At 53.6% G+C, this 15,230-nt stretch overlaps 1 protein-coding gene across 1 annotated transcript in view; it reads left to right on the top strand.

The window, feature by feature from the left end:
- The window catches only part of LOC119108660 (protein O-mannosyl-transferase Tmtc3-like), a gene marked incomplete at its 5' end in the record, with an annotated part of 37,331 nt that overhangs the window by 18,297 nt on the left and 3,804 nt on the right, over positions 1 to 15,230 (top strand). Inside the window, 5 exon segments of the mRNA XM_037232280.1 lie at positions 2,186 to 2,358; positions 4,798 to 5,050; positions 8,761 to 8,909; positions 9,823 to 10,044; positions 11,439 to 11,532. Coding sequence (XP_037088175.1) covers positions 2,186 to 2,358; positions 4,798 to 5,050; positions 8,761 to 8,909; positions 9,823 to 10,044; positions 11,439 to 11,532 — 891 coding nt within the window.

Below are 15,230 nucleotides of genomic sequence, written 5' to 3'. Positions count from 1 at the left end.
ACAGCTTTATTTCAGAGACAACGGGTTACTGTCGGCCATTCAAATAAATGGGCTCTTTGTGTGTAGTTCTGGCGCGCGCTAATAGGTGGCAGTGATGCGGAGTTCCTGCGAGTTATGCTGTTCCGGTTGACTTAGAATGATTATTTGCCAGAAGTGACTTCACGCCGTGCAACCAGCAGAATATTACCCACTGAAGAAAGGTAGCAATAGTCCAGCTGCGAGCAAATAATCTTATTGGTCTTCTGGTTTGCTTATGATATTTGGTATCAAGTTTGGCATGGCATCGTGCACTTTCTGTATCTTACTAAAGCAAGGTCATTTATTATACAATGCATTCGTTACACTTGTACAAACAAACGATTACCACAAAGCACTTGACTGTTCAGCTGATAAGCCCTTCTGTCCTATTCTCGTTACATCCTGCATGATCGCGACGCCCGTTGATATCCGGGGCGGGCTACATGCACCAGCCATGAGTGGGCTTAAGTGCGGTGGGGCCCCCTTCCGAGTACCGAGGACATACCCCTTAACGGTGTCCCTGTATGGGCTGTCTCGGCAGAGGACCTCCGGGGTACATGTAGCTTTTCCACCATTATTGACTTTGCCTCATCCTATGACCTTGAAATGGTCACTAATGGCGCAAGGGCTCTAATCCAAACAAAACTAAAAACCGATCAGCTCTGTTCGGTTCAGTTTATTTTCAGTTCCGTCTTTTGCCTCCAGAAATGTTGTGAAGCACAGCATAACATAATCAAGCGCTTGGTAAGCAGGCGCTCATAACATTCAATCACTTGTCCGGAGCATGTCCGCAAGTCCAACATGAAACGAAGTAGGCTGCCTTACTGTGTGGCTGGGTGTAGCTCTTTAACAGGCTCACCGGAAGCCGTGGAAATTACCCCTCCCCCCCCCCCTGTAGGAGAACGGATTATGCTATTCCCATCAGTTCAGGACCCGCAAGGAAGAAAAAACAAACTGCATAGTGCAGATGACCACTATAGATCACTTCGTTGTGTAAAAACACCGTATGAGTTACAGTAACGAAACTCATCGTGGAGATGGTAACTATAGATAACTACGCTATTATAGATATTACGAATTTAACAAATTTGATAGTTAGACACAAAGTATTTCATCATTTTCAAATAGAGTGTGATTTTAAAATACTGGTTTTATCTTCTACAGGGGCATCCGTATTCAAACTTATCATTTTACAACGTGAATTTGGTTAATATCCCACACAATCATGCGTTTGTATGGAAGTGTGGTGTGCACGTCACCAGAGGCGTGTTTCATTTGTAAACACGGGCGTCTTACATACTTTATGTACTTTAAACAGTTTATGAAGGACGGTCTCGTCTGACGGTGTCATATATTTCGGAATGAGCCGAACATGAGTGACTGCTGTAGACGGCAGCTGTGTTCTTACCAAAACTTGTGGTATAAGAACCTTGTGCGACATACTAAGTATGTTTGAAGCTTTGTGATCTAATATATCGGCATTTTGCGTGCAAAAAGTACTTAACGCGCCTACCGAGTCAATGGGTGCGTTATGCATTTCACATGCTATTTTCTTCCTAGTTTTGCAATGCTAGTTACAAAAAGCAATGAAAGCACCACGGATCACGCACTGTGCGATTATTTATCAACTGGTACAGTTTCTCTCCAATTGTACCTTCAACCTAAATCGACTTCATTTAACTGAAAGACGTCACGAGGACCCATCACACCATGACTGTAGTCAATTCGTGTCCCCCCCCCCCGCCCCCGCTTCCCTGGTAACCTTACATCGCCTGACCTGCTGCAGGCGCGGGCGGGCAGGCTGGGCTAACTGTCCCCATCCTCCCGCTCCCCTAGTAGCCTTGCGTCGCCTGACCTGCTGCAGGTGCGTGCGGGCGGGCTGGCTGGGGTATCTGCACCCCCCCCCCCTCTCCCTGGTGACCTTGCGCCGCTGCCTGCTGCAGGTGCGGGCGGGTGGACTGGCGGGGTATCTGCACCCCCCCCCTCCCCTGGCCTTGCGCCGCCTGCGCTGCAGGTGAGGGCGGGCGGGCTGGCTGGGGTATCTGCACCCCCCCCCCTCTCCCCTGGTAACCTTGCGCCGCCTGGCCTGCTGCAGGTGAGGGCGGGCGGGTTGGGCTACCCCCTCCCCCGCTTCCCTGGTAACCTTGCGCCGCCTGACCTGCTGCAGGTGCGGGCGGGCGGACTGGGCTACCTGCTGCGATCGCTCGTCAGCGGCAAAGCGCCGCCGCCCGGCTGGCTGCTGGCTGCCTGCCCCCGGCTCGCTGCGCTCGGGGTCACTGCCCTCGGGCTCCTGTTGGCCAGGGTCAAGATCATGGGTGCCCAGCTGCCTGTGTTTACCAGGTAGGTGGTAAGGTGCAGAATGTGTTTTCTGCAAGCGAATTCTGCAGGACACCAACAACCCCTTCCCTGCCAAAGCTATGATATGATAACTGGTGGTCACCGCTGTTGAAGTTATTTCACTACCGTTTGGTTTTCGACTTGGTCTAGAAGTGCTTGTGGCTGTCAGTCTCGTGAATTTTCTTTTGTTGTGGAGCCTCGCACGCATCATCCGACCGTAAAATTGCATCGGCATTCTCTGCCAACTGAACGACTCCGCCGCGTGGCTTCTTCATCGGGCTCAGCCGTCACATCAGCGGAAGCACCCGGCGAACTCCACCTGGGGTGAGCCGGCGGAGGCCCGGGAGTGGGGCCGCGGGAGCGAGCGCGAGCACACAGGCGAGATTGGCGGCCATAAACATCGCGTCCGGCCTCCCCGGAGACGGGGGGCGCCGGATCGCGACTCGGCCGAGCAGCGCTCCGACTTCGGCCGGTTTCTTGTCGCGCTCATCGGGACAATGGTCGCTATTGGTCCCCTGAGGCCGTGGCCAGCGCGGCGTAATCAACTCAGCCCCAAGCGGCTGCTGTGATACCGACTCTGCCGGGAGTCGCCGCGACTCCTCGACGAATGGAGGCGAAATAGCGGGGACGTAATCTTATTGAGCGTTTTATTGGCATATCTCCGCATGCTGGATGCACACACTTAAGGTCTCGATGGAACGCATGTTGTATTGGGCAGGTACTTCTTGTTATATACTGCACATGCATGACAAAGTGCATTAAGACATATCTCAAAAAATTTGCTAACTGTATCACGGCAGACTCTTTTTGTTTTGGGCTACACCTCAGACTCGTACTAATTGCCACCAATTTCTTTCAAAAACCTTCGCTGTCTTTGACTTTCGTATACAAATGCTCTTGTTTCTTTTGCTAAGAATTGCAAAAGCCTCCTTTCACTCACCACCACGATACCTTTGAGGTAAAACGCGTCGAGCTGAAAGCCTTCCTAAAAATAAATAAACAAAAACAAGCAAAGCAAAGACAGAGGTGCCCATTGTCTAGCACTGGTATGAGATACCCTGGTAACAAGTGAAAAGGTCCTCAGTTCCACCTCACAGCGAGTGCACCGTAGGAGGCGACATGCCTCATTTGAGAATAGCCTCATTTGGAAGCGTGCCTAGTGTCCACGTGGGGGCCATTAGGGCCGGCTTCTGTTATAGCCTCTCGGCGCTGATATGGCCAAGATTGCTTAGTGCTCCATTAAGGTCAGTGCATGCACCACGACTTGCCCGCCAAACCATGTTTATAGCAATCTCAACCAGCTGGGGTATTCTGGTAAAATTTAGGGATCCTACGGCTTTTGTGCTGATGCTTTTCACTTGAGCTTAACTGTGAGTTTGTAGAAGTTCGAACTGTGCAGTCAAGAATAATTTGTCAAACTTCAACACTTACTGACAATCTTCTAGGATCCATAATCGGTTTAAGGTTTGCGCCGGGTGTGCAGAGGGCATTGCTCTTTGTCACGGCCTTTTACCTGCGCCTTCACATGGGCGGGTTAGCTTAACCCAAGGGGCTTGCCCGTCTAGTCGGTCATCAATAACTGAAATCGTCTGCGGATGCGAATCATGCATGACGTTTTCAAAACGCGCTGGTCCATTCGTTCCTACCGCACGCTAGCACTCCTGCAATACTCTGGGAACTTCCGATGTTAATGGCTTCAGCAATTATTTGCTTACATAAATCAATCAATCATCATAATGTACCTCAGATCTGTTTTTCTTCACGCAACGCGTCGGACAGCAAGTAGCCGCTTAATGCACAATTCATACCGCAACATCCTACGAACAAAGCCTTTTTTCAAATGCTTACAATCTTAAGTGTCTCAAAATAACTTAAGTACTTCGAAAAACATGTCCCAAAAATTGCTCAGTTTAGGTCTTTTCAACTTAAAGCCTGTTTTTGAGATGTTTTGTTGGCGCTCAGCGTAAAAACAATACCTGTGTGATAACATTGATGCAAGTGATACATACGTGTTTAACGCTTCCCTTGCGCAGATACGGTTCTTTGAAACCCTGCAAGACTTCGAGCTGAGCTTTCCCGGTTCAAAATTTGTACTTGCTCACCGTGAAATCGGAATTGATTGAAGATGAGCTTATTTAAATGCGTTAGAAAGGCCACTAGATTGCAAGGCAAAGTATGATGCCGTAAAAACAATGAATCCTTGTTTCAACCCGCCCAAGATTGCCTCGCGTAAAGCCCTTATCAAGGTCGCTGCAATATAAGCCCCATCAAATAGGGCCTAATAGACTTCTTTCCAGAAAGCGTGTTTATGGGCCCATAAAGAAGGGGTGCATCACCGCTCTCAATTACCCGCTAAACAACTGAAATCGGCTTAATGACGTGATGAAGTGATGGCCGACTTCGATGGGTCATTTCGACCTCAATTGGGGTGCATTTCGCCAGGTTCGACAACCCGGCATCTGTGGCCGGCTCGCCATCCCGCCAGCTCACCTACAACTACCTGGTGGGTGTCAACGGCGGCCTGCTGCTGCTGCCGCACGGCCTCTGCTGCGACTGGACCATGGGCACCGTGCCGCCGGTGACATCTATCGGCGACCCGCGCAACCTCACGCCGCTGGTCACGTACGCGCTGCTGCTGCGCCTGCTGTGGCGCGCGCTGACCGCGCATGACAAGGAGTCCGACCTCGTCATCATGGTGAGCGGGACGGATGACCGGTCTGTGGGTGATGTACTGTTTGGAGGTGGAAGGGTTCCCGTGGTGTGTGCGCTGCTGCACCGCCGCTACCGCCGAGCTTGGACCCTGCGGTCGGCTGGCAGGACCTCGGCCCTGGTGTAAGCACGCCGGCGGAGGGCGCCCAGCTCTTCAGTCGATGAACACCGACATGACATGCCCCATAGAGTCGGTGACGCCAGCGAGTTAAAAATTCAGCCGCATTTGCATAACTGGCCGAGCCAGACAAATGCTTTCAGACGCTGTTAACCGGAGCAGCATGGCCGTGGCTGTGGTGGCGCGGATTTACAGCCAACTTTCGCACCCGCAGTCACAGCCGGGGTGTGGCTTGGCACGAAACGCGCTGGAAGCTGGCAGGCGTCAAGCTTTCGCGATGGTGTACTGATGCACACTTGGCCAAAGCGGCTAACGGCCTGTAGCCTACTTTAGCATCTGATCCTGTCCTCCACACTGTTGAATGAAGGTGGAGAACAGGCAGACTGGGTATGGGCCGTCGCTTGTTTAATCGTGAGTGCGAATTACGTTTTGATGCATGGAAACAATTCACCGTAAAAGGGCCTTGACGTACACTCTGTTAGGCACATTTCTACTCGCCGTTCCCCTGATGGGATTACTTCTGATCCGCCGCTGCTGCTTATCTGCACCGCTATATCTCCCTCCCCCACAAGCGGCGAGGCCGAGAAATGGCGTTGTTGACGACGAGCAGAAGCGCTCGTTGGAGCGGAACGGTCGCCGCTCCCCCGGCCGCGTCTGGGACCGGCCGGTGGTGCAGCCTGCCGGCCACGGATGACCGAGTCAAACGGCCACGTCATGGACGACCGGCCCGAACGTCGGATGGCGGGATGACCCAGTCAAACGGTCACGTCGTGGACGAACGGGCCGAAAGTCCGATGGCGGGATGACCGAGTCAAACGGTCACATCATGGGCGACCGGGCCGAACGTCCGATGGCGGGGCGACCGAGTCAAATGGTCACGTCATGAACTGCCGGGCCGAACGTCCCATGGCGAGACGATTGAGTCAAACGGTGATGAACGCCATGAGCGCCATGAACGACCGGGCCTAAAGTCCCATGGCAGGACGACCGAGTCAAACTGTCATGTCGTGGACGACTGGGCCGAACGTCTCATGGCGGACGATCGAGTCAAACCGTAACATCATGGAATATCGCGCTGAAGTCCTATGGCGGGCTGACCGAGTCACACAGTTACGTCGCGGACGGCCGGGCCGAACGTGCCATGGCAGAACGACCGAGTCAAACGTCCATGCGTGAGGCGAGCGAGTCAAAGACCCTCTGCAGGGTGACCAAGTCCGGCGTCGCTCCGCACGTTTGTCGAGTCAGTGGCCCCATCGCGAGAAGATAAGAGTCAGCCCTCCATCCTCGAGATGACTGAACCCACAGCATGTCCGCAAGACGATCGAGTAAGCTCTTCATCCTAAGGACTCCCGAACCCAGCATCCTTCCCCAGAACGACCGAGTCAACCGTGTCACCGCGGCTCGGCGGATGTTCTCTTCCATTCGCTCTATTCTCGGCTATGCTCGGTCGACGGCCTAGCATCAGGATGTTTGTCGCGACATTACCGCTGACTTATTGCGCCAGCATCATAACGCGGTCCGCTGTAAACATGGCGACCAACAACAAACCCATAAACTGGTGTGGCGATGCCGTCGCGCCGCTGCGTAACCGTTAGCGCCCTCATCCCGCCGCTGATGTTGGCCGTTATTGGGGCAAACTGTGCCACGTGTGTGTATGGTGATGACCGTCGCCACGGCTATGACGAGATTACTTCCGGGAAAGTGGAGGTGATCCATCTGGCCGATTTGACAGACTGACAGCGCCATTCAGAGAGAGAAAATAAATCGTCGGCGTTTATTGAGACAAATTACCCACATGTGCGGAAAATTGCAATCAAAGTCGGACCACCAGAACCAATTAGTAACTATATGCATGAATAACGCCTCTGAAAAATGGTTTCGGATGCGCGCAGCAAGAGCATCTCGGGACCACTGCGTTCTGTGAACTTCTCCCCAGCGCTGCGGAGTTTTTCGACGAAGCCGACGGATCCGCCGCCGTGCGCGCCCTGACGTCTGTTGCTCCCTGGAGGAGAATTCGGCATTCTAGGCGGATGGTAAATCGTGGGGCGCGGCGGTGGAGCGACGAAATCACTCCCCCGCCGCGCTGCAGGCTCTGGCCAAGTCTGAGCAGGGCGGTCCGTAGCAGTCGGGACGGCGGAATGATCTGTTGCGTCAGAGGTCTGGAGAGGTGTGGGACGCAGGACAGGACAGGGCTCTATGCCTGCATACTATAAAATCCTGGTTAGCTTGATATGAAGGGGGTTGTGTCATATGATGCCTACGGCACGTGCTTATTTAATGTACCGCAAAGCCTGTGTCGTTCTCTCCTCCCCTTCATCCCTCATCACACCCTCTCCAACTCCCCTCATTCTCCGACCCGTCCTCGGCGCCCGCGCTGTTTTCGCCTCCTCCATCCAATAACCGCGCGAATCGACTCAGCTCCGCCGGTTATGGCCAGCGCGTCAGGCAGTCAGCCCCGGCGGCGCCCCTATCTGGCGCCGGCACCGAGCCGGTGGCGCTGTTTGCGCGGCCGCCGCGCGCCGGCCGGCGCTGCATGCCGTTTATCAGCGCTGCCAGACGCGGCGGCAGCGCATCACTGAGCGGTGCGGCGTTGTTGACCCGCGCCCAGACGGATGACGGTGCCAGCCGATGCGGGTGGCGCTTATCCGGTGTTGGAAGGTGGCGGTGAGCTTTTGCTGTGATATGGCGGTGGGAGGCGCAGTGGAAGCTTTGCGGCGGGCGAAAGGGTTAGAGTAGCTATGAGGGAATAGGGTTTTAGTTGCCAGTCGCGTCCGCTCTTGTTTGGCGCGTGGTTTGCTTGGGTACTTCTTAACATGATTAATTAAAACTATTTCATTTCAGCGGCTGGATATTATACTTTCACCAAGTTTGGCATTACGAAACGTTTTCCCCCTGCTCTGCGCCCATGCAAGATCATTCATCCTCCCCCAAACCATTACAGACATCCATGAATCCGGGATCACATTCTCCATTATCTCGTTGAATCCGTAAGCTCTGTGGAGCGCGTGGCTGTGCCGCATCACCATTATCACCCGCCGCGCCCGGCACCCCGGCGCCCGGCGGCGGCTGAAAACAACAGGCTCGCGCGGTTAAGCCAGCGTTAAATTTCCTGCCTCGCCCGGCGCGAGCAGCAGCGAGCGAGTGACAAACGCTCGAGCTGTTTTCGCTTCACACGACTCCTGACGCGCGGAAGCGCCGCGGAGCCAACGGAACGCAGCCGATCGGCGCTCGCCGCACACCTCTTTATCAGGCACCGTCGGCGAAAGAAACGGCACTTTGTAGCCTCGCTCGGGTTTTTATTGTTTCAGAAAGGGCTGGATTGGCCTGAATTGGCTGCGATTGAGGAGCGGTAACACGATATTGGTGTTTGTGTTCTCGCTTGAAAACGAACTGCAAATGGCTTTGACGTGGAGCGAGAGAAATAGACGAAATGTTGGCAGATCCTTTTTGTCTGTCGCTTCCACTGCGCTGGATTCGCCCGTCTCAAATCACTGCGCTGAGTGCGACCATGCAACTCCGGATTTATTTTCTCTTCTCGAACCATGTTATCGCACGCCCCTTCTGTTCATCTGTTACAGAGCTTGGCGTTGATGGTGTTTCCATTCCTGCCGGCCAGCAACTTGTTCTTCCCCGTGGGATTCGTGGTCGCAGAGCGCGTGCTCTATATGCCTTCCATGGGATTCTGTCTGCTAGTGGCCGCTGGTGCTTGCAAACTGGCCTCATCCAGGTAAAGTCTGTTTGCAAGCTGGTCATTCTCTCTCTCTCTCTCTCTCTCTCTCTCTCTCTCTCTCTCTCTCTCTCTCTCTCTTCTCTCTCTCTCTCTCTCTCTCTCTCTCTCTCTCTCTCTCTCTCTCTCTCTCTCTCTCTCTCTCTCTCTCTCTCTCTCTCTCTCTCTCTCTCTCTCTCTCTCTCTCTCTCTCTCTCTCTCTCTCTCTCTCTCTCTCTCTCCTCTCTCTCTCCTTCTCTCTCTCTCCTCTCTCCTTCTCTCTCTCTCTCTCTCTCTCTCTCTCTCTCTATCTCTCTCTCTCTCTCTCTCTCTCTCTCTCTCTCTCTCTCTCTTCTCTCTCTCTCTCTCTCTCTCTCTCTCTTCTCTTCTCTCTCTCTCTCTATCTCTCTCTCTCTCTCTCTCTCTCTCTCTCTCTCCTCTCTCTCTCTCCTCTCTCTCTCTCTCTCTCTCTCTTCTCTCTCTCTCTCTCTATCTCTCTCTCTCTCTCTCTCTCTCTCTCTCTCTCTCTCTCTCTCTCTCTCTCTCTCTCTCTCTCTCTCTCTCTCTCTCTCTCTCTCTCTCTCTCTCTCTCTCTCTCTCTCTTTTCGGTTTCTCTCACCTCTCTTTCAAACCCCAATGCGATTGAGTGCATCATGTCTCAGCTACCACCCAGAGTTGTTTTTTAAACATGCAATTCAGATTGATTGCATTTGCAGTTGTGGAAAATAGCTTTATGAATTAACGGCATCGTGATGATGGATATGTAGACGCATGCCAAGGTTTAAAAGACACCGATCATATAAACAAGCAGGCAATGCCATATCATTACTAGTCATTTCAACGTCCCCTTCCTGCCCCGCTACTGCTGTCTGTTCCTCTGGCTGCGGCGGCTCTCCAGGCCACCTCACCGCTGACTCCCCCCCCCCCCCTGCAGACGTTGTGGCCCGGCGCTGTACGCCGGCCTGGCAGCGCTCCTTCTCAGCCAGGCCCTCAAGACCCACCAGCGCAACTGGGACTGGCAAGACGAGTACTCCATCTTTGCCGCCGGCCTCCGCGTCAACCGCAATAACGCCAAGCTCTACAACAACGTGGGCCACGCGCTCGAGAGCCGAGCCCAGTACCGCTCGGCGTTGGCCTTCTTCCAGCAGGCGGCCAGGTGGGTCTCCAACGCGGTCCCGGGTGGGTTAGGTGGGTCTCCGCCGCGGTCCCGGGTGGGTTAGGTGGATCTCCGCCGCGGTCCCGGGTGGGTTAGGTGGGTCTCCGCCGCGGCCCCCGGTGGGTTAGGTGGGTTTCCGCCGCGGCCCCCGGTGGGTTAGGTGGGTCTCCGCCGCGGCCCCCGGTGGGTTAGGTAGGTTTCCGCCGCGGCCCCGGTGGGTTAGGTGGGTCTCCGACCGGCGCGTCACTTTTGATGTTAAGTCACTGAGATCAGGTTTACCTCGCTTTGAATTGGTCTGCGGGCAATGCCTGCCAAAAAGTATCTACTTCAGAGTCCCGTTCGCAGAGGGCCACCAAACATGTTACGAGCTCGTGCGTTAGTTTGCAATGATTGCTCGTTTTCCACATTTCACGTGCGACCGGCGATAAAACTCATCGCTACATTCCAGAAGCAGGCCAGCGGGGTGCGTCTCACGTAGTCTTCTGAAGTCGCGTCACGTATCTACATTAGCGAAATCTCGTCTCAAATTAACAGCCTAGCCAGTTCGAGCTGCTAAATCGTCGTGAGGACTGGGAACCAGCCGGATTCTGAGAGGACGTATATATTACCGGCCGGTGGTCGTTATCTGGTGCCGTTGAAGTTAAACTATTCGTCAGTGCCCACCACGTCTCCGCCCCAAGCTCTGGGGAACTGAGTTTTAATTACCACGAGAGGTGGATAAGATTCACACTGTTATCAGATTAAGTACTGGTACGGGCTCAGCACTTACTTCCAAGAATCAGACCTACAAGGACTTCTCAGGAGGGCTCGTCTGGCATCTTAAACTGCGCTTAAACATCCAAAGATACGGCCGCGTCTAAGAGGATTCCCCAGCAGCCAAAATGTTCAGGTTCTCGCCTTGCAGCTGGCTGTAGACCCCGACGTCCGGCGTCGCTCGCCCCGCCGGAGCCCCTACGGCTGACAGCGTCGGTCCGGGCGTGGCGAGGCCCGCGGACGGCGCCTCTCGCGCCGGCCGCTGGCGTCGGACGTCCGCCCGTCGCTCGTCGCCGCCGACGCGGCCGGGCCACGGCGGGGCTGCGTCGGGCTGCGGCGACGCCGCGGTGGGGCGGGACGGCGGGCAGCGGCCGGGAGGAGCGGGCAGACCGGACGGCGGGGTCGGACGGCGGGGGTCCGAACTAGCAGTGTCGCGAGGGGCGGACCTACTGGCGTGGAAGCGTAGGGCTTCGGGATACACCCAGTCCGCGATAGCTTCTTGTATTCAAAGCGTGATAGCGCTGTTGCCACCAAACGTCGTCGAATCGCATGCATTTTCTAGTGCATGATTTAAATCCGTGATGTCATGTCGCAGGTGTGATTAATGGAGCCTCCTCGACAATGACTTTATGTCTTTGCAGAGTGCAAAACGACGATATCGGAGCCCACATTAACGTGGGCCGGACGTACAACAGCCTCAAAATGTACGAAGAAGCAGAGCAGTCCTACTTGAAGGTCGGTGCAGTTGTTTAATGGCAAATTCGAGTTTGTAGAGCTCTTGGAGAGGCCACTGAGGGTGCATGGACGTAGCTTGGAATCGGAGTGGCACGAGGGCGAAGTCGATCGCCAGCTGGTTGCAGTAAGGCTCCGCTGAGGCAAGGCACGCCAGGATTCCAGAACTTCGCGACATTGGCGAAATCGTGGGTGAATAGTGCACTGGATGACCTGACCAGAGAACTAGAAGTCATGTACAAACCCTTGCGTAGAACCTGCTCCATTATGGAGCACTTGGCCAAGTTTCCTGCCACGACCCCCAGTTGGCGATTCATTGATAAGCCCAAGTTCTCCATCCAAGCCACACTGCATAGTAACAAGCCCGCGTCCCACAAGTTCGGTCTGAAACCGTCCTACGCCGTGCCGTAACCATACAGATGAAGCAGCGACAGCTGCAGTGCGAGCATCCATGGAAAACCTTCAGTAACACGGGAGGTATAGGGGAGCGGTATGTCCTAGCTGCTCAGCCCGACGCTGCACCACAACACGGCGCAGTACTTCCTCAGCGTTGCGTATGCGCCTGCGGAACAACGTGCGAAAGCGCCATTCCCCGCCAAGCGTGTGAGACGCGTGAGTAATTTCAAATTCACCGCATTTCAATCGAGGATCCTGAGAAGAGGATGCATTATTCCTTACACGGTCCATAAATTCTCCACGCGTGCCGCATGCTCGCGAGAGCCGCACCGCCACGTCAGTCGACTGAAAGGAGCGGCCTCGTAAATCGGTCAGCAGTTCAGCCGTTCGTGAGTTCTCTCAGAGCCACCCACCCGACCATTGCCATTCCAGCGACGGATATGTTAACTGATGATTGACGCTGAGCTTATTTGTGAACGCCGGTCTCCCGTCAGGCCCGTTAAATTCTGCCTAAGTGATTTCGGCTGATTTTACATTCAGACTACCGGGGCCTGCCGAATTCTCCGAGCGTTGGCGGCCTCCCTGAATGCTAAACGGGCGCCCATTGTGCTCAATCTCTGCCGGCCTACATAAATGCATGATGAGATCCAGTTAGCGCCGCGAGATTCTCAAGCGCTGCAGATGGGCGCACAGGCGTTGTGAGCGCCGGGCCGAGGGACACGATAATGAACAGACAATACGCCAGTGGCTGGTTCCGGAACTATGCAAAGTTGACAAACATTCGCTAACAGGTACCAGGAGACTAAGGCTTCAAAATCCTCCGAGGGAAGATGTTTATTGCGAAAACTACCCTGAATATTTCAGGTGCATTTGTTTTCTCTGGTTTGCACCGCTTCCGTTTCAGCTGTTAACTTATTCAGTGTTATTTGCGGCGGTATTTCTATGCTTTCGGGTGTGAGACTGGTCGCGTTGCGCCAATATGCTGCATACTTACCGAGACATGTGCTCAATTAATCACTTCTTTATGGAAACAAAAAGGCCACAATTTTCGGGACGGTGCAATGAATGAGTGCGAGCTCCCAGGCTTACCTTTGTTTTTGGAGTACAGCCACCGTTTCGTTGTGTGTGATAAATTGTGTGTTTTCTGAGGTGAGCGTTCTCATTATGTGCCTCGAGAAATGTTGGGCCCGAGTTTCCTCCTTCTGACACAAAATTGTTTAGGAAAAGAATGTTGTTTGCTTTAAGAAGTTCCCACTCGCTTCTTCCACTCCTTAGAGTATTCAATTATATCCTCTGACTCATAATGGTACCCACCTTCCAGTTTTGTGTTCTATTCGTCATGGGCGCATCGAAAGTGCCGTACAGGCTGCAAGCCACGTGATCCAAGCGCCGTAGCATGGCGGCAGCTCGCGCCGCCTCCCCTTTGTCATATCTCTAGCTATTCCGTCTCGTTCGCAGCTCGAACGCCGTCGGATTATATTTGTTCCCTAGCCCTCTCGCCTTTGCGTGTCAGTGCCACCATGCACCTGCACGTCCCCTGTGCACCTCCCCCCCCCCCCTTCCCCACGGTGTCGGCGTTTCGCCCCAGGCGCGCCGACGATCAACCCCTTCTTGGCCCCGCGCAGCTCGCTCGTCAAAAGATTAATCAAACTTCCGACCGGCTGGTCATCAATCACACAGCGAGTCGCACCGCCACTATAAACTTTGCGCCCGCCAGACCCCGAGACTGACGGCGGCTAAGTATCAGTGCGGCTGGAGAGAAAAATTCGCCGCGCGCCACCCCAGACGGCAAGCTGGCTTCAGACCGCGGCCTGAGCTGCTGATCAAGGCGGCGCGCTGGTAGTCTGTCCCAGACTCAGCGCACGCCCACGGGCAGGACGAGAGATAACGAAAACGGCAATATTTGCAGATGTTTTTTGCTGTTTACAAACTCAATAGCCTGTAACGAGCGCTCAGTTTGACTGAATAACGGAAAAGTGTAGCAGTTGTGCAGCCGCTGAACTCTTCCGATCAACAAAGACTACTTCGACATGCTCCGGACTGTGAGAAGTTCGAACTTGCCATTACCATCACAAGGCAACGCGCGGTGAGGCACGAGCGAAGCGATGACAGAAGTGAGGGGTGTCAGTTCCCATCATTTGGATGATGCCAAGAGCTAATCTAATGAAGCCAGATGCATTCGGCAACCAATGCCAGTGAGTTCGGTCCGCGCGCTGAAAAGTCTACTTCGCATGCAAATTTAGCAGGTAAAATCAACCAATGCGGCATTTACTCGCCAATTCACAAACACTATTGCCTGAAAAACCGCTATGGGTCTATAATCCTAATCGGGCTTAGTAACCTTAGTCGACGAAATTAACGCGCTTGCAATTATTTACAATCTGGATAGCTGTGGCCAAAATATTGTCAAAATCGCAAATACTGTGGGTTGATATTGGCCATAACATTCACAGCTGCACCCGTGTGTTGTTTTATGATTCAGACACTTCCAGTTTAGGCCATATAGTCCTGTACCCAAGATCAGTTTCGGAAAAGCTAACATTTGTCGCTTTCCCACTGCGATTAAGGCCCTCTTCTGGGTCGGGCAGTGAGAGCCGGTAGGCAGCTGTCGCCGCTAGATTCGCCTATACCGTGCAAGCGATTTCCATACCTTGCCCGCTCTGGCTGCTGAGATCTTACTGAAAACACGAGCGCGTGCCCGTTTACACACATTGGCCAGGTAATGTCTTTTTGCGAATGTGATTTTCCCGTCCGTCCGTTTCCCGTCCAGTATGTGAGTCTAATGCCGCTAAGACGCCGCGTCATAAGATCTTGATCTGGCTTCGACCCTTTTTCTTCAGTTTTAGGCAATTTAGAAATCTTACGTCTTTGGGTGAAATAACGGCGGAGGTGAAATCGGGGTGATAATACAATCTTGCAGACAAAACGACCTGATCAAACGGCTTGCAGGCAAAAACCTAACAATTTGCAGCTTTTTAAGACTTCCGCGAAATCTTCCTAGGATCAGCAAGAACACACCACCAGTGGCCACAAAGGCGTTTGCTTTTAGAAAGGGTGACCGCCGGGACGTGACAGACCGCTCAAGGGGGTAATTTCCTCACAGTTACAGTTATTCACAGTCAGTCACAGTTCGAGCGAGACTCACTCGGCTTGCCATCTCGCTCGTAAGGAAAGTTAGCTAATTTACACTATTTTTATAGGGCTAACGAGCCCGCGCCTTCTGCGAAATAAAACCTCCAGTTTACATTGATGTCGATGAATAATATAAAACTAAGGATCCGGGTTGTAGCGTGTCGCTGTTGTTG

This window comes from Pollicipes pollicipes, unplaced genomic scaffold, assembly GCF_011947565.3.
Source record: "Pollicipes pollicipes isolate AB1234 unplaced genomic scaffold, Ppol_2.1 Scaffold_6686;HRSCAF=7923_pilon_pilon_pilon, whole genome shotgun sequence".
NCBI lineage: Eukaryota > Metazoa > Arthropoda > Thecostraca > Pollicipedomorpha > Pollicipedidae > Pollicipes > Pollicipes pollicipes.
This window is presented reverse-complemented; position numbering and strand designations above follow the sequence as displayed.